Raw genomic sequence first — 17,992 nt, forward strand, 5'->3', positions numbered from 1 at the left:
TGCCTTGAGCTCCACCTTTGACCTACTGAATGAGAAGTCTTCAGTGGAGGGGCCCATCACCTGTGTTTTTCTGTACAGCTTTACCCCTGTTTGAGAAGATCTGTGCTACGTATTCTCTTTCAAAGAAGCATTTGTGCCTACCCTGTGTCTGGTAAACTGAGGCTGCTTAGTGGTAGATGTGGAACGGGAGTCATACCATCATGTATTTTGATAATGCTTGATAATGTGTCCTGATTATGTTTTCCTTTTGGGGGAAAAATCCAGATGTTAGCTGTAGTCTTTATGCCACTTAGGATATTATTTGAGTTTATTTAGATAGAATGTTCATTCTGATTGTCTTTGTCTTATATTCAGGATTGGTATGGAAGAAGACTTTTATGAAAACCACAGTACCATTACATTTTCCCCATAAGCATGGCTTTATATCTTACATACTGCCTATGAAAACATTTCCTAAAAGACACTGCTAGGAGTTAGCTGGCATTGGGGTTTTGGAATGAACAGCTTGGACTGGTCTAAGCAGCAGGAGAATTTTAGCTGTAGATCTTTTTGAAAGTTCTTTGTGGTTTTTCTGCTGGGCTGTGGTAGCCACTTTGCCTTCTCTGGGGGATACACTTGGTTATTTAACCATTCCTTTCAGGAGCAAATCACAAGATCCAGTTGCTGGGGCTCCTGTGTTCTGCTTCAGAGACTTACCCTAGATGTTTGGCGAGGCCTTAGTGCTCATTCTAAGCCCCGTGATGCTTCAGCTCTTCCCTCTCCTTGCGCAGTGCTTGCCTTTGTCCTGTTGCCACTGTCTTTTCTCCCTTGATTTAGTTCTATTCTAGCATGCCTGTAGCACCGTTTATTTTCTCTACCAGTGAATTATATTGTTTGAGGATGTCTGTGGTATGCTTGTGTTTGTAAATTAGCGCTTATAGTGTATTTTTTGTGTATGCTGTTTGGGGGAGGTGAGGGTACAAGAACAAAATATGGGTCTAATTATAGTGGAGGGGGGAATCCCTAGTGTTCCTTGTGACTGAATTTATTTTTAAAATTATAACAAGTGTACGTTGCTTTTAATAGGGACATGAGGATTTTTTTAAAAAAAGCATGCACATTAATGTGAAAAGAATACTATTCAATTGTGATTCTGTTTGCAGTGGTTTTCATTTTAATTTTATTGCTTGCCTCATTTTCCACAGGTGGGGAAATGATGGATTTTATTATTTTGTGTGTGTGTGTGTGTGTGTGTGTTTGTGTGTGTGTGTGTATATCTTACATTTGAATACACTTGGCTGTGACTTTCCTTAACTCAGCCGGTTTTGCATTGCTTTCAGCCTAGCTGGCTCATCTGGACAGACAAGGCCTATATGTTTCTGCCTTTTTTTTAAAAAAAGTCAGCATTCACCATTCACCCTTTTCTGTGATCCTTTAACAATGCTACTTGCTGTAAAATAAAAAGTGACAGCTTTCACATTGATTTAGGAACAGTGAATATTTTTTCCCCTGCAATTAGACTGAAGAATTTAAACACCTCGGGGAAAAGATAGGTCCAAGTAGTGAACTGTCGCCTCAGATTAAATATTAAGGTTTGTCATGTATACGCCTATACTGGAACGGAATTATTTGTTATTTGGATCACCTGAAGAATCCTATAGCTAGTCTCTTCTATATTCTAATGCTAAATGTTTTCTTGTGGACTTCTTTTGAGGTGATGGTAATAACTCTCTTTTTAGCTATGACAATGAAGAGGCTACTAGATGAATAATCCTCAAATCTGTATCCCCACTAACCCACCACACCCCTAATTTAATATAGCTTACTTGTGACAAACCAGTTTTTGCCTTTAAATTCTTGGTAATGGTGCAGCTTCCACTGTTTTGTCGACAGAGTAAACTAGAAGGCCTTTAAAAGCACGTATTGTGTATCATGCTCTCTGCCACATGCCCACCCCCAGTTTTGAAGAAGGAGAGAGTAGTAGGTTCCTGGTGGTTGTCTCAGTACGATGAGACCTACCAAGTCAAAGTATGAAGAAGTTTTAAAGAGTTTACATTTTAAAGTATTTTTGCTATTCTCCATTGGCCAATTTAGAAACCTGTGTTTCAGGATCTGTGTTATAGCAAATTTACCTTTCTTGATCATGAAGGTATTTTGAGAGTTAACATTAGAATGCTTCCGGAATTTTGTGAGATTGCAGCTGACCCTTGAATAATGCCAGGGTTAGGGTTGCTGACCCCCTCCCCACAGCCAAGAATCTGCTATGATTTATATAATTTATAGGCCTTCTGTATACAGGGTTCCTCCATATCTGCAGATTCAACCAATTGTGGATCATGTAGTACTGTAGTATTTGCTAAAAAAATCCACATGTAAGTGAACCTGCACAGTTCAAACCCAATGTTGCTCAAGGGTCATCTTTACTTCAGTTGAGCTTAGACCTGGTTGTAGCCTAGGTTATATGTTGATGGCAAAACAAAACAACCTGGGATTTAAATTTTGCTTTGTAGAAGAAACAGCCAAAATAGTTAAGAATTGACTGTTCTTCAGAGGTGAATGTAACTACAGGTCTCAGTATAGTCATTTAGTTTTATTTCATTTATTTCCGGTTTCAATTAAGACAAATTCTGAGGGCCTATATTGAATTTACATTTTTGTACAATAACCAGGGACTCTGCTTTCTTGTTCTTCAAGAACTATTTATCTAAGATCACATCCAGTAAACACATTGGGATTGATCCGAAGGAATTCTGTGACAGCATAGCTTTTTATAATGAAATAATACTAAGAATTAATACTTGCTTTATAGTTTTCTGTGTACCTCTTTCCAGTTGTGGAGCACCAAGGGGAAACCATCATTATAAAATAAAATTGTTTTTTATGTTAATGAGAATGTGGTTTTAAAAGAAGTGATTGACGTTAAACATGATCTAAGTTCTGATTTTGACCTAACAATATTTACATAATGCTTTGAAAGGTGATATTAACAGTATCAGTGGTATCTTTACACTGTTTTTTTTCAAAACTGGTCAAGTGGTTAAGTTGCTAGCAGCAGTAGTACCAAAAGATAGTTTAGGATAGAATGAGGGTTTTCATATTAAATATTAAAAATTTTTTCTCTGTCTGAATAGTTTGAAGTTATTCTTAATACATCAGATGTTTTATGTTATGGAATCACAGACTCCAGATATACAAGTTATTTTTAAAATGTATCTGCATACAGGAGGAAGTAGGAACATAGAACTAAATAAAATGAAGTATAAATTACATGGATACTTTAGAAATATAATCTTAAAAAAATAATGTTCCTAAATAATGGAAAGCTGACTTTTTTTTAAGCATGGTTTTTTTTTTTTTTTTCCTTCATGTATTTGTTGGGCTCAGAAGTCATTTCCTCTTATTTTTCTGTGCTGATGAACTATGCTTTAACAAACTTGTTAAAAACAACAGCTCTTAATCTACTGGGTGTTCCTCTTTTTCCTTATTTTCTTAGGAGTCAGTGGATTGGTGGGGAAAATGCTGCTTGTCCTGGGCCCTGAACTGTAGGAAGAAGATGCCAAAGGCCAAGTACATGTATCTGGCCCAGGAGCTCTTGGTTGACCCGGAATGGCCACCAAAACCTCAAACAACAACAGAAGCGAAAGCGTTAGTAAAGGAGAATGGATCATGTCAGATCATCACCATAACATAGCAGTGAATCGGTCTCAGTGGTATTCTAGTAGCAGTATTGAGGAGAATGTAAATGTAGGACTTAATCTGATCCTGTGCGTCAGAATGGCACCCTTTCAATTTATGTCCCTTCCAATACAGTAGCTGATTTGAGTTTTTTTTTTTAAACAAAACAAACAAAAAGAGATTGGCCTGTCAGTTAAATTAATAATCAATCTTCAAAGTCCTGTACCTTCATTCAGTAACTCTAAATATTATATATATTTCCAGAACTTGCTTGATTGTTATCCTCAGTGATACTCTTTATAGGGTACAGAAGAAAGTTGGTATCTGGAAGGTATTTAGATATTAGCTTCTAAGACTTTAGTTTATGCCGTTGAATTTATTTTCACAGCCCCCTTATTAGAAAAAGTCATCATTTATATACAGGCCCTAAGTTTGTGGTTGATAAATAAAATGGGTGTTAATTAGCCTCCAATGAAAATAGGTACAAAGCCTGTTTTTATTTGATTTCAATATTTCTCCCAAAGAAAACTTAGTATACATAACACCAGTTCCCTTTGATAGCCTGGAGTTAGGAGTGAGTTTTATGGTGTTGCAACTCAGGTAATTTCCATTTATGGTTTTATATTTTCTGTACAAACTGCCTGGGTTTTATTTTTTCTAATCAGCAAGGTGCTTCACTGCCTTCTTGAGATGTCCCTCAAAGCTATTATATGGATCTTGTGCTATGTCTGGTGTCAGTAGTATAATTTGCTTTAGTTACATGTTGTTGAAGCCTTTTCAGTAGGAAAAAAGCTGATTTCTTTTGGCAGTAGATGTAGATCTACCTTTCTAATATCTCTTCATACCTGTTTTTTTCCTCTCAGGCTTTATATTATTTTAAATGTCTTTTTATTTTCTTCTACGTCTTTAATTACCTAAAGACATAGGATAATAGTTTTTTGGTTTTTAGTTTTTTGAGTTAGAATTTTACCTCCTAAAATTTTAAAGGTTTGATGTATGTCTCTCCTGTCAATAATGAGGCTTAAAAAAATGAGTGGTTTTGAATGACTGCTGTTTTTTCAAAGCAGTATGAACCTGGCGAGTTTGTTTTATGCCATTAGGTGGCGCCAGAGGTCAGAGTTTACCTATTCTGGATTGGGTGTTTACGAATGAGCATATTTGGTTGTGGAAATTTCTGGGAGAAAAAAAAAAATGAAATAAAGTTAAAAAGAAAAGTCATTCATTGAGCCAAAAGAAATGTGGAAGATATTTTTCACCTTTCTGTTTTGCCTGGTTAATGTTTAAATTCTAAAAACAAAATTAAGGTAATTTAAAAATGCCTTTATAGGTAAGATCCAGCAGTTTGGCAAAGCCCAAAGTTCTGATAAACAAGAAAACTGATACTGCTGTAAAGTGGACACTAAACTACTAAGACTGTGTGATCTTATCCTGTGCTCTTCCTTGACCGGTAGCATGCTTGTGCTTTCTACTTCTAGCTGATCATTATTTTCCTGATACATATTTACCAATTTGATCAAATGTTACCCAGAACCATAAAACCAAATGGTTCTCATTTTTTATGCTGCAGAGACCTGATGATTTTTGGTTAACTGTAGAAAAATGTATGTTACACTCAGGATCACTGTTAACTGCTGTGGCCACTGATGATTCTTACAAAAATATAATCAAAGTTTTCCATCAGAAAAGTATGATACTATATTAATACACATTAGATGATAAGAACAATTGTTCCATGAATGATTCTATGAAGCTATGCATCTTAGACCTCTTGAGCTGTGAATTAGCACTGTTTTTATAGTTACTTACTCTCTTTATCATTTTATAATTTCCACATTCAGTTCACTTCCAATACATACGAGTGATAGTCTTCAGTGATCTCCCACAATTGTAAATTTTATTCTTTGATTTAAATACTGAAGCATATAATTAAAGTAATTGCTAAGTAGCAGCTTAAAAATCCAACTATCAGATTGTATTTAACATCTTTAAGAGCATGATCATAAAGAGCTATATTTTTACAACCTCCCCCCTTTTTTAACATTTAGATTTTATAAGGGTTTTATATCACATCTGTCCATATTGTTTTCAAAGGAATGAGGTTTTTAGGTAGGTGGACAAAGCATTTGTAGGAGGCTAGATTTGAACATAGACAAGGTGGGTTGTTCAGGTTGTAATGGATGGCTTCCAGAATGTGATTTGAAGAATGCCTGTGAGTCCAGGTGTGGGTCCTACTTAGTGCCATAGATAGACGAGTCCTCTCTCTGTAGGTCACCATTACATAGTAATTTTGATTCTGAATTTCACATTAAATTATTTGAGTGTATACAGATCTAAATTTTAAAATCTGTACATATATTATTTTGACGTATTAAGATGAATAAATATTGCTGATTTAAATTTTATTTATGCACATACCTAAAGGACAGAAATGTCCAGGAAAGTAATTGTTAAATAATATGTAACTTTTTAACTTTTTAAATAAATAACAAGATTTTTAATGTGTGTCTCCCTCAGGGTTGTTTAAAGTTTTTTTTCCTCCCTCAAATAGTGGTAACTATATGTTTTGTATCTTCTAGCACCAACTGCTGTAAAGCAATGCTGCAAATAATGCTTGAATAAAAGTGGCTAAGCCAACAACAAAATAAAAACTTTTTATATTAGTTTTATAATCCCTACATTCGAAAGCTTTCCAAATTGTACTTGCATTTAAATAAAACTGTTGCAGTTTTTACTATTTTGTTTCCCATGTTTATGAAACTACTGCACAGTTTCAGAGGCATGGAAAATTATGTCAGTGTTTATGTACTCTGTTCCCCCAAACGGCTATGGATCCAATGTCCAGAGAAGAGCAAAATTCCAGCTTTAGAAAACATTCTAAGATTTCATGCATGCAGTTTTGACATATCTGAAAATAGGCTTTTTATATATTTATGGTGGGAGGTGGTTGGGAACTTTTAACAAAATGTTAATTTTTGTACAGTCTGTGGGCATTTACACATATTTTTAATGTATTAAGATTTGGTAATTATGTGCACATTAAATTAATAAAATAATTACTTCCTGTTATGATTTGTGAATTCCCTAAGACTTTGGATTTTTTTAAGTAACTTTATATCAGAAATGATACTGCATCTTTATATTTTTTAAATTGTATTGCTGCTCAAGAATGGTACCCTGATGTCAAAAAGGCATACATTCAGAATTGTACATTCAGCACTGTAAATAACCTTATGAAAAATTTTTGATTGAAGCTGTTCAAAATAAAGATTTGAATGATATATATAACATTTCTTTTTTTCTGTGTCTTTATATACGTTTGTTTGCTCTTTAGTTGCATGAATACTGCCCTCTCTGGATTTATTTTCCTGCTTAATACTTCCCCCATTTCTCTCTTTTTTTTTTAACTTTGAATTTTTCAAGAAAATAATGCAACTTTCCACACACCACGTCATGTCTGTGACCGGCCCATGGAAACCCATCAGTCAGATACAGTGTAGAGCCAAATGTTAAGTATCAGGAAGTCTGAGGGAAATGGTGAAATAGAAGACTAGGGACTTAGAATTTATTAATAGTTGGGAAGATCAGACGGAAAGCTAATGCCATGTAAGCCATGGTAAGTTTGAGGGGAAGTGGCATCCGTGGATGCAAAAAGAGTGCTCCATGGAGCAGGAGACCTTGGAGCTAACTACTGGCCATAGGAATCCCAGAGAGAGGGCAGGATGTGCTGGGCCTTGTGCTTGGGTAGGAGGGCTTTCCTTGTATCACAGGTTCTGCAGGAGCCATGTGTCCTCTGCTGTGGGCCATGTGGATGGTTGGCTGGTGTGAGACCTAGTTTGAGCCCAAGTTCCTTCCATTCTCTGTGGGTTGTGTAGCAAATGATCGTGTCTCTTGCACCACAGCCTGCAGGTGGCAGTACAGTTCTGCATGTCTGTCCTTCCTTTTCCCCCTCCATCACTGCCAGTTGCTTTACTCTGGGTATATACTGCAGGGAAGGACAGAGGGAGTTCTAGGAGTTTGAATGAGATTGTCCCTGTACCAAGTTGGGGTTGTGGTTACTCCACAAGTACAGAGAGATTGCTGCTGTGCCCTGGCCTTGGAGTCTCTCCCACGGAGGAAGAAAAGCATATCTCATTCAGTAGATACCTGGTTTTGAATGGCCAAACCCTGTAAGCCAGGGTTCTGTGACTTTGATACAGAAGCTGCCACTTAGGACAGCAGATTCCTGACTTGTTTCATGGATCCAAAATCCAAAGGACTTGAAACACTGGTGCCGTCATTACTTCAGTGCTCTAAGTACTTCTCAGTACCTCATCAATTTGCTCATTGGATCAACTCTGTTCCTCCACTGTCTGCAACTTCTGTGCCCAGTGTTCCCTTCTTGGCCCATCATAATGTCCTCTCTTCAAAATAAAACTTGGAGGTAATTCTCACTGGAGATCTTCCTGGGGAAATAGGCTAAAGAAGCTTCACCCGAATTTGACTCGAAGTCGTACTCTGATTATCCCACAGTACCTCTTCCCAGGCCTCTGTCATGCTGGCTCCTGGCATTTGATGGGGAAGGGGCCTTTCACTTGGCCTGCCTGTGTGACTGACTCACTGGTCACCAGGGGAGCTGTTCCAGGCTCTGGAGCTGCTTCCCTTGATTTGAGCGGAAAGACAGACTGCTCGGTGGCTTTCCCTGTGTTTTAGGACTGCATGCTTAGAAGATAATTTCAGTCCCTTCAGCATTTAATGGGCTTTGACTGCATTTGGCTACACTAAAGGCTGAATAGATTTCAGTTCCTTTTCTATAACACCTGCCAATGTCGATTTGGGGGACTTTTTTCCCAACGAGGATAAAATAATTTCAGAACCACTTCTGCTGTACCACTGCACTCAAAGATTCCAGAGGTTAATGTTTATTCTTTTGCAATTCAAGCATTGACTTTTCCCAGTATTTTAAAATACCTATATTCCTACCTTTTTTCTTAAATAATGCCATTTTCCCTTCCAAATCACTTTATATTTGCATTAAAAAATTTTTAATAGTGACATTAAGCACGTTTGATAAAATTTCAAAGCTCACAGAAAGGTATATAAGGAAGTCACCTTTTTCCTGGTTTCTCCCCCGAAGGGCGAATACTAAAGTTTCTTGGTTGTACTGTTCTAGGAAAAATATATATGCTCATATATGTTTTTAAAAATCCTACACACATAGAACCCCATATTATATGCTATGCTGCCCTTGTTTTATGTCATTCAGTGTATTTTAGAAAGTTATGTCAGGAGCTTCCCTGGTGGCACAGTGGTTAAGAATCCGCCTGCCAATACAGGGGACCCGGGTTCGAGCCCTGGTCCGGGAAGATCCCACATGCCGCGGAGCAACTAAGCCTGTACGCCACAACTACTGAGCCTGCGCTCTAGAGCCCATGAGCCACAACTACTGAAACCCGCGTGCCTAGAGCCCGTGCTCCACAACAAGAGAAGCCACCGCAATGAGAAGCCCGCACACCGCAACGAAGAGTAGCCCCCGCTCGCCGCAACTAAAGCCCGCGCGCACCAACAGAGACCCAACGCAGCCAAAAATAAATTAATTTTAAAAAAAGAAAGTTATGTCAGTACTTGTAGCTCAAATCCATTCTTTTCAAAGTCTGCAAGGCATCCTATTGCATGGATATACTATAATTTAAACGACTAGTTCCCTATTGATGGTCATTTAGATTTTCTTTTTTTTTTTTCTATTAAAATCCTGCAAATAAGTTTTTGTGTACATGTCTTAATGAGCATTTCCATAGGATATATTTTTAGCAGTGGAACTGCTGGACAAAGAATATGTATGTTTAAAATTTGGTTGATACTACTAAATTTTCCTCCCCAAAGTTTGCTACCATTTATATTCCCACCAATGTAGTATGAGAATATCTACTTCTTCACACTTCATAAAACACTGGATATTTTCAGGCTTTATATTTCAGTGTGGTGTTGGTATAGGGATTATCAAATAGCCCAGAAACAGACCCACACAACATTCATCAGATGTTGATTTATGACAGTGCTGACATTGTAGCTCTGAGGGAAGAAGGGATATTCATATATAGGACAGCAGGTTATCCTAATGGAAAAAAATAAAATTGTACGTACATCATACACAAAAATCAATTCTAGACGGATTAAAGACCTAAATGCGAAGGACAAAATTCTAAAATGTAATAATAAGGTGTTATAGGAGAATATATTTTTGGCTTGAGAGGAGAGGAGGAATTATTTTAATAGACATAAAAAATCTTAAAGATTAATAACTCTGCCTATATTAAGACTTCTGTCCATCAAAAGACAGAAAGCAGGTGAAAAGGCAAAGCACAAACTAGATGAAGATATCTGTAACACCTACAATTGACAAAGGATTAGTATCCAGAATACATAAATAATGCCTACAATTCAGTTTTTTAAAGACACAATCATACATACTTTGCATATAGAAAAATGGTCAAAAGAACCCAAATTTCTCAGAAGATGAGGAACAACTGGCCCTTAAAAATATGAAAAGATGCTCAAGTTCATAATTCAATAGGGAAGTGAAAAATTAAAACCATACCGAGACAATTATTTCATACGAATGGCAAAAATTAAAAAATCAATTCCAAGGCATGGGTGGAGATGTACAGGAACGGTCATACACAGTAGGTGGCAGCATCTATTGGCACAACTACTTTGCAAAGCAGTTTGACATTCCTATGTTCAATTGAACATGTGGACACCCTTCCTTCAACCCAGCAAGGCCATTATGGAACATATTTGAGAATGTTTTTAGCTTTACTACTCCTAAAATGAAAAAAAAAATGAGTGGAGCACTTGAGAATGTCCTTAGCCTTATTCCTAAAAGAGGGAGAGGGGAACTGGAGTAGAACTGGAGCGAAATGGCAGAAAAAGGAACACCCGAAGGAAGTGTAGCCCAACCAGGGGTGTGGTTGCTGCAGTGATCCAGCTGTGTCACTACTGGACACACATCACAGAGTCATATTGTGCCTTTGGGGAGAAACTGCTCTCCCTCCTGCTCTTATCATTCGGCTTTGGCTGTAGGACTTGGGTAATATATGGTCTCTTTTTCAAAGTTTGAAGATATTTGTCATTAAAAACCAGAATATGCCCTCTGAGATAGGGTCCTTTCCATGACTTTTATTCTGGGAAAGCCTTTATCCTCAGGATGCAAGGATACTTCCCTCTTCCTTTGGAAAGTGCCAACTCACACGCAAAGCTCTAAGCCTTTCAGTTGCTTTGGGGTGCAGCACCATTTCAGGTAAGGCCAAATATTTTAAAAATCAGTATGGGCAACTGGAGGGCTCGGTTAGTCTGTATGAATAAGAAATAAAATTTAGTACAAGAAGCAATTCGTTTAAAATTACATGTAGGAAACATTGTTTTGGCAGATTAGTATTACTGTATTTCACAGATAATTCAGTGCCACGAGTACTAATTTTTATTTAAGCATCTTAGAAGTGATAGCTCCTTATTTATGGCTCAATCAGAAATACTACTCTCAAATTCTAGCTCTGTGACCCTGGTTAAGTTACTTAACCTTTCTGTGCCTTAGCTGCATCATCCTTTAATTGGGGATAATATTAGTACCTAACTCATAGGGTTATTGTAAGGATTAAGTGAATTAATTTAAATAAAGTGCTGAGAACAATGCGTGGCATAAAGTGATAGGCACTATTACCTACTAATACCTACTTTTCTCAGTGTGGTTCACTATTACGGGGTGGTCCTGTTTTAGAGTAAGTTGGCACTGCAGATACAGCATGATTGTGATAAAAGGAATCAGGTGATGGTTGCTGCTGTTTTAACAGACTTTGCTGTTCCCTTCAGGGCTGTAGGTCATAGCCACCCTAGGCTAAGTCATGAAGTCAAGAGCAGGGCTAGGTTCACAATGCACATTGCTCTGTGATGTCTGTGAGCTTGACTGTGAGAAAGATTATTTTAATTAGTTCTCTCCATGTAAAGATTTAAAGGTATTGACTTTTCCATAGCTTGAAAATGCTTTCATTTCAACAATTTGAACTAAGAGTGGAAAATCAGTAAAACGAAGGAGGCCTCGTAGGGTAGAATGAACGTCTTTTCACCACCCAGGGAAATCAGCACTCCTAAGAGGGAGACTTAACTCGTATCTGGGTAACATTCAAAGTCAGTGATAATCTTGGCGAAAGGATCATGCAGGGTTACAAGATTGAAATTCGAGCGTTTGTCCTGTGTGTGTTGCCCACAGATCTGCCGCGGTCGCCTTTCCAGACATGCTGAGGAGCGCTCTGCTGTGCGCCGCGCTCGGGCTCCTGCGCGCCCAGCCCTTCCCCTGCCCACCCACCTGCAGGTGCATCTTCCGCGACGCCGCGCAGTGCTCGCAGGGCAGCGTGGCGCGCATCGCGGCGCTCGGCTTGCCCACCAACCTCACGCACATCCTGCTCTTCCAAATGGGCCGCGGCGCCTTGCAGAACAGCAGCTTCAGTGGCATGACCGTCCTGCAGCGCCTAATGCTGTCCGACAGCCAAGTTTCGGCCATTGCTCCCGGCACTTTCAACGACCTGATAAAACTTAAAACCCTGAGGTTATCGCACAACAAGATCACTCACTTTCCAGGCGCGCTGTTGGATAAGCTGGTGCTCTTGGAACAGCTGTTTCTGGACGGCAATGAACTAAAGAGCCTTGACCAAAACATGTTTCAGAAACTGGTTAACCTGCAGGAGCTCTTTTTGAACCAAAACCAACTCGCTTTCCTCCCTGCTAGCCTCTTCACACACCTGGGGAACCTGAAATCGTTGGATTTATCGGGAAATAATTTGACCCACCTGCCCGAGGGATTGTTTGGGGTCCAGGTTAAGCTTGAGAAGCTTCTGCTCCACTCGAACCAGCTCGTGTCTCTGGATTCGGGGCTGTTGGATAGCCTGCGCGCCCTGATGGAGCTGCAGCTCGACAGAAATCACATCCGTTCTGTCGCACCCGGCGCCTTCGACCTTCTGCGAAGCCTGAGCTCTTTGACTCTTTCCAGAAACCGCCTCGAGTTTCTGCCCTCTGCCCTCTTTCTTCATTCGCACAATTTGACCTTCCTGACCCTGTTCGAGAACCCGCTGGAGGAACTCCCCGAGGTGCTCTTCGGGGAGATGGGCGGCCTGCGGGAGCTGTGGCTGAACGCCACCCAGCTGCGCACCCTGCCTGCCGCCGCCTTCCGCAACCTGAGCGGCCTGCGGGTACTGGGGGTGACGCTGAGCCCGCGGCTGAGCGCGCTCCCGGAGGACGCCTTTCGGGGCCTCGGCGAGCTGCGGGTGCTCGCCCTGCGCTCCACCGGCCTGGCTTCCCTCCCCGCCGGCTTGCTCCGCGGCCTCGGCGGGCTGCGCCACGTGTCGCTGCGCCGCAACCGGCTGCGGACCCTGCCCCGCGAGCTCTTCCGCAACCTCAGCAGCCTGGAGGAGATCCAGCTTGACCACAACCAGCTGGAGACCCTGCCCGGCGACGTATTTGAGGCTCTGCCCCGGCTGGCGAACGTCCTGCTGGGGCACAATCCCTGGCGCTGCGACTGTGGCCTAGGGCCGTTCCTGGCGTGGCTGCGGCGGCACGCGGGCCTCGTGGGTCAAGCCGAGCCCCCGCTGTGTCACGGCCCCGGGCCGCACGCCGGTCTGCCGCTCTGGGCCCTGCCCCACGGCGACCCCGGCTGCCTGCGCCCCGGGAGCCCGCCTTCCCGCCGCCTCGCCCTCGGCTCTTCCGAAGGCCCCCAGCATCCCGCCCTGCCCGCCGCCCCTGCCCGCGCTTCCTTGGGACCCAAGCGCTCCGAGTCCTGGGCGTGGGCTCGGCCGGTGGCCGAGGGCAAAAGTCAGGACCAGAGCCTGTTCTGGGGTCTCTATTTTCTGCTTTTAGCTGCTCAGGCCATAATAACCGGGATCATTGTGTTTGCGATGATTCGACTCGGCAGGCTCTTTCGGAAATTAATCAGAGAGAGAGCTCTGGTTTGAGGCAATGGTAAAACCTTGCAATTAATTAAAACGTGACCAGGGTATTGTCAGACGTGGCTCTGGGGAGAGTCCAGACGGGCTGCCGCTGTCTTCCTCTCCCTGCTTCCACTTCCTCTTCTCCCATCTCCCTCCCTCTCCCTCCCTCCCTCCCTCTCTCCCCCTCCCTCCCTCTCTCCCTCCCTCCCTCCCTCTCTCCCTCCCTCCCTCCCTCTCTCTCCCTCCCTCCCTCTCTCCCCCTCCCTCCCTCCCTCTCTCGTCCCCTTTCTATCTCACCTCTCATTCCCGCCCCCGCCCCGTACCATTTACAGTCAGAAATTGTGGCTGCCTGCTGTGCCTTTGTCTCCTCCTCCGTCGTGTGCACCTGGGGGCGCGGGCTGTGAAGGCCCCTCCCTGTGCCCGCCCTGCCGGCTGGAGGGAGGGTTCTCTCCACTGTGTACGGAGGGAAGGTGCAAAGGAGGCAGCCAGCTTCAGTCCAGGGCCCGCCTCCCGCACCTGGCAGGTGTCTGGTAAATGTTTGTGAAATGAATGAATAACATGAATACAGGGGAATCCAGTGATAATGGCTTTTCCTAGCGGAGAAGATGGAGTGCTCGCTTTATCTACTTTTATTTGAAAAGCAGAATTCTTCCAGTTCTTGGACTTTCCTGGTGGCGCGGTGGTTAAGAATCCGCCTGCCAATGCAGGGGACACGGGTTCAAGCCCTGGTCCGGGAAGATCCCACATGCCGCGGAGCAGCTAAGCCTGAGCGCCACAACTACTGAAGCCCGCGCGCCTAGAGCCCGTGCTCCGCAACAAGAGAAGCCACAGCAATGAGAACCCCGCACACCACAGCAAAGAGTAGCCCCCGCTCGCCACAACTAGAGAAAACCCGCACGCAGCAACGAAGACCAAACAGCCAAAAATAAATAAATTAAATAAATAAATTTATTTTTTAAAACAAAAGAACTTTAAAAAGAAAAAAGAATTTTTCCACTTCTTTTTCTGTCCTGTTTCTTCTCAGTTTATGTATGTCTGACCTGTGGGGTTTTGGGGAGAGCGCTGAACTCCATCCACACAAAAGCATATTTTCAGAGCAGGTCCGCTGTGTGATAGGCTGAGAGAGAGAAAACCCAGCCTTCCCTCTGGGAGCTCGATGCCCAGCGCAGAGCCCTTACAGCAGGGTCCGGGCTGAGCGCCGAGGAGCGGGGGAGGGACGGGCACGAGAGCAGGTGGGACGGGGGTTAGGGGAGGAGCGAGGGCGTTCGGGGGGTCTAAGTGTGGGGCTGGGAGCGCCCACTGTCCACGGATGCGTGCCCGTGAAGCGCTGCTCTGCTTGTTCATGGGGCCTGTGAGTTGCTACTTGCTTCCTACAGGGGTGAAGACTGTCATTTTGACACTGGGTTGGTTTTCATTTCCTGAAACTAAACGCTACGTCATTTCACAAGCATTTACGGAGCACTGACAGTGACAGGTGTTCATGAATGTAATGATAAGCTTGGGTTCTAGTTTATTATGCTCGGATCACGTTCTCATTTATTCCAATTGAAGGCAGTAAAACTCTTGTTGCTTTCATTGGGTGTCTGCTTGTGAGAAGCAGTGGTTAAAACATGGGCTGGAGAGTCGGAAGGGTTCAGATCCCAGCTCCACCTACTAACTCCATAGGACTGTGGGCAAGGCACCTGAATTCTCGAAGCCTTGGTTTCCTCATCCCTGGAAAGGTATAAATAGTACATGCCTCTTAGAGTTGTCGTGAGAACTAAAGGCAATAAAGCATCTGATGACAGCCCAGTGCCCTGCATACAGTAAATGCTCAATAAATGGTAGCTCTTATTATTAAAGGGCAAGCAATTATTACTGCTGTCATCATTTCAAAAGAAGAGCTTTGAGCTGTTTTTTTTTTTTTTTCCCCCTCTGTGTATATAAAGATGAGAGCAAACATCCTCAAACTGGAGATAACATTCAAGTTAGTCTTCACTTTTGGGTGGTCTCAGCCCTGTGTGGTCAGGCTCTATGCTCAGGGTCCAGAGAAATAGGTCCTCCAACAACCACTGGATGTGGAGTAGAAAGAGCTGGCTTCCTGGCACTGTAGGTGCACTTCTCTTTCAAGGCCAAGTTCACATGTCTCCTCCTGGTGAAGTCTTCCCTGACTGTCCTAGCAGATTAAAGTGTTCCCCCCTCTCAGGCTATCTGGCACTAGGCACCCTCCCACTCCAAATGGTTCTGCTCACCCTTCACTCTAGGGGATGTGTGTGTGTTTATGTGCCTCCTTGGCTTATTTATTTACCTTGCTCCAAATTTTGAAACTACCTACATAAAACTCATACTCTGAATATAGTATTCTTCAACTGTTTTTTTTCTGGGCTAACACATTTTTGAGATTTATCCACATGAAGCATTTGGCTCTAGTTCATTCATTTTAGTAGCTACATAATATTCTATTGAATGAATATACCACAATTTATCTCTTCTCTTGTTGATGGACATTTACTCCCAGTGTTTTTTCTTTTCTTTTTATGGCCCATTACTCTACATCCTTACCACCTCTTGATAATGTCAGAATTTTTAATTTTTGTCAATCTGATAAGTAGGAAATGGTATTTCATTGTTTTATCTTATATTTCCCTGATAACTAGTGAAGTTGAACTTATTTTTAAATATCTATTGAACATTCAGATTTCTTCTTAGAATTATCTGTGCATATCTGTCAACCAATTTATAATGGGGCATTTTGTCTTTTTGGTATTGATTTCTAGGAACTCTTTACATATCCTGGACACTAATCTTCTGTAAATTATATGCTTTACAGGTATCTTTTTTCTGTTCTTATTTCACTTTATTCATACTGTCTTTTGTGGAGCAGAAGCTTTAATTTTAATTTAGTCAAGTTTAGCAATAAAACTATAGTTTGGGCTTTTGAAAAAAAAAAAACCTTGTCTTAAGAAAATCTTCCTGGGGCTTCCCTGGTGGCGCAGTGGTTAAGAATCCTGCTGCCAATGCAGGGGACCCGGGTTCGAGCCCTTGTCCGGGAAGATCCCACGTGCCAAGGAGCAACTAAGCCCGGGTGCCACAGCTACTGGGCCTGCACTCTAGAGCCTGCAAGCCACAACTACTGAAGCCCGCAAGACTAGAGCCCATGCTCCACAACAAGAGAAGCCACCGCAACGAGAAATGAGAAGCCCGCACCTCAAGGAAGAGTAGCCCCTGCTCCCTGCAGCTAGGGAAAGCCCGCGCAGCAACGAAGACCCAACGCAGCCAAAAATAAATAAATAAAATAGATCAATTTATATATAAAAAAAGAAAATCTTCCTACTCTCAAGCCATGAAATTACTCTCCTTTATTTTCTTCTAAAAGTTGTAAAGTTTTTCACATTTAGATCTTTAGTCCACATAGAATTTATTTTAGTATACAGTGAGATGTAGGGAACCGACTGTATTTTTTGCCAATGTACATCCTATTGTCCCAGACCATTTATCACATAGTCCATTCTCTCCCCGCTGGTTTGCAAAGCTGTCATTTATCAAGTTTCCTTATAGGCATGGGTTGGTTTCTGGGTCCTGTAGCCTAAACCATTGACCTATTTATCTAGTCTTATACTCACTGTCTTCATTATTGTAGCTTTGATAATTCTCGGTAGAGTCGCCACTCCACCTTGTTTTTCTTCAGAAAAGTTTCATCTATTCTGGGCCCTCAGCAGTTCTATGCATATTTTAAGGTCAGCATGTCAAGCTCCACCGAGAAACCCTGCTGGGATTCTGATAGGCAGCTGGCATCCCCCAGATCGAGTGTTCAAGAGAGAGATATCAAGACAGAAGTCAGTGTCTTTTATAGCTTAGCCTTTCTAGTCACATTTCATCAGTTCCTCAGTATTCTACTCAGTATTCTATACGCAGGTCAGCCTCTTCAATGTGGGAGGGCACCAGCTAGAGTGAGAACACCCGGAGGCAGGGATCACCGGGGCCATTTTGGAGCCTGGCTACCATGGATGTGTAAGTTTGTGTGGTTTACTCTTAACTACTGATTTAATTTCAATGGTCATAAATCTGTTCAATTTTCTATTTCCTCACTTTTGTTACATTATATATTTTTAAGGAAATTGTTCATTTTGTCCCCACGTTTTCAAATTTGTTAGCCTAACATTTTCCATAATATTTAATTTCTCTGTTGTATCTGTTGTTGTCGTCCCCCTTTTATTCATCCTTAATATTGTTTATATCCAACTTCTTTTTTTTCTAGATAAACCTCACGAGTGTTTTTTCTATTTTCCTACTTTTACTGAGAACAAACTTGGGGCTTTGCTGCCCCTCTCTATTGTATCATTGTTTTCTATTTCATTCATTGTCAGCTTTATTATTTCCTTCCTCCATTTCCTTTGAGTCTATTT

At 41.8% G+C, this 17,992-nt stretch overlaps 2 protein-coding genes across 6 annotated transcripts in view; both read left to right on the forward strand.

Moving 5' to 3' along the window:
- Nucleotides 1–4,552, forward strand: part of ATP13A3 (ATPase 13A3) — a 79,139-nt gene extending 74,587 nt beyond the window's left edge. For all 5 annotated transcript variants that reach the window (XM_061194334.1, XM_061194335.1, XM_061194333.1 and 2 more), the window contains one exon: nucleotides 3,473–4,552. In XM_061194334.1, the coding sequence (XP_061050317.1) occupies nucleotides 3,473–3,670 (198 nt within the window). In that variant the 3' untranslated portion in view covers nucleotides 3,671–4,552. The remainder of the gene's footprint in view (nucleotides 1–3,472) is intronic.
- Nucleotides 4,553–11,921: 7,369 nt separating this feature from the next.
- Nucleotides 11,922–13,631, forward strand: GP5 (glycoprotein V platelet). The gene has a single exon (XM_061194338.1). The coding sequence runs from the start codon at nucleotides 11,922–11,924 to the stop codon at nucleotides 13,629–13,631; it is 1,710 nt and encodes a 569-aa protein (XP_061050321.1).
- Nucleotides 13,632–17,992: the final 4,361 nt, after the last annotated feature.

Source organism: Eubalaena glacialis, chromosome 6 (genome assembly GCF_028564815.1).
Source record: "Eubalaena glacialis isolate mEubGla1 chromosome 6, mEubGla1.1.hap2.+ XY, whole genome shotgun sequence".
Taxonomy (NCBI): Eukaryota; Metazoa; Chordata; class Mammalia; order Artiodactyla; family Balaenidae; genus Eubalaena; species Eubalaena glacialis.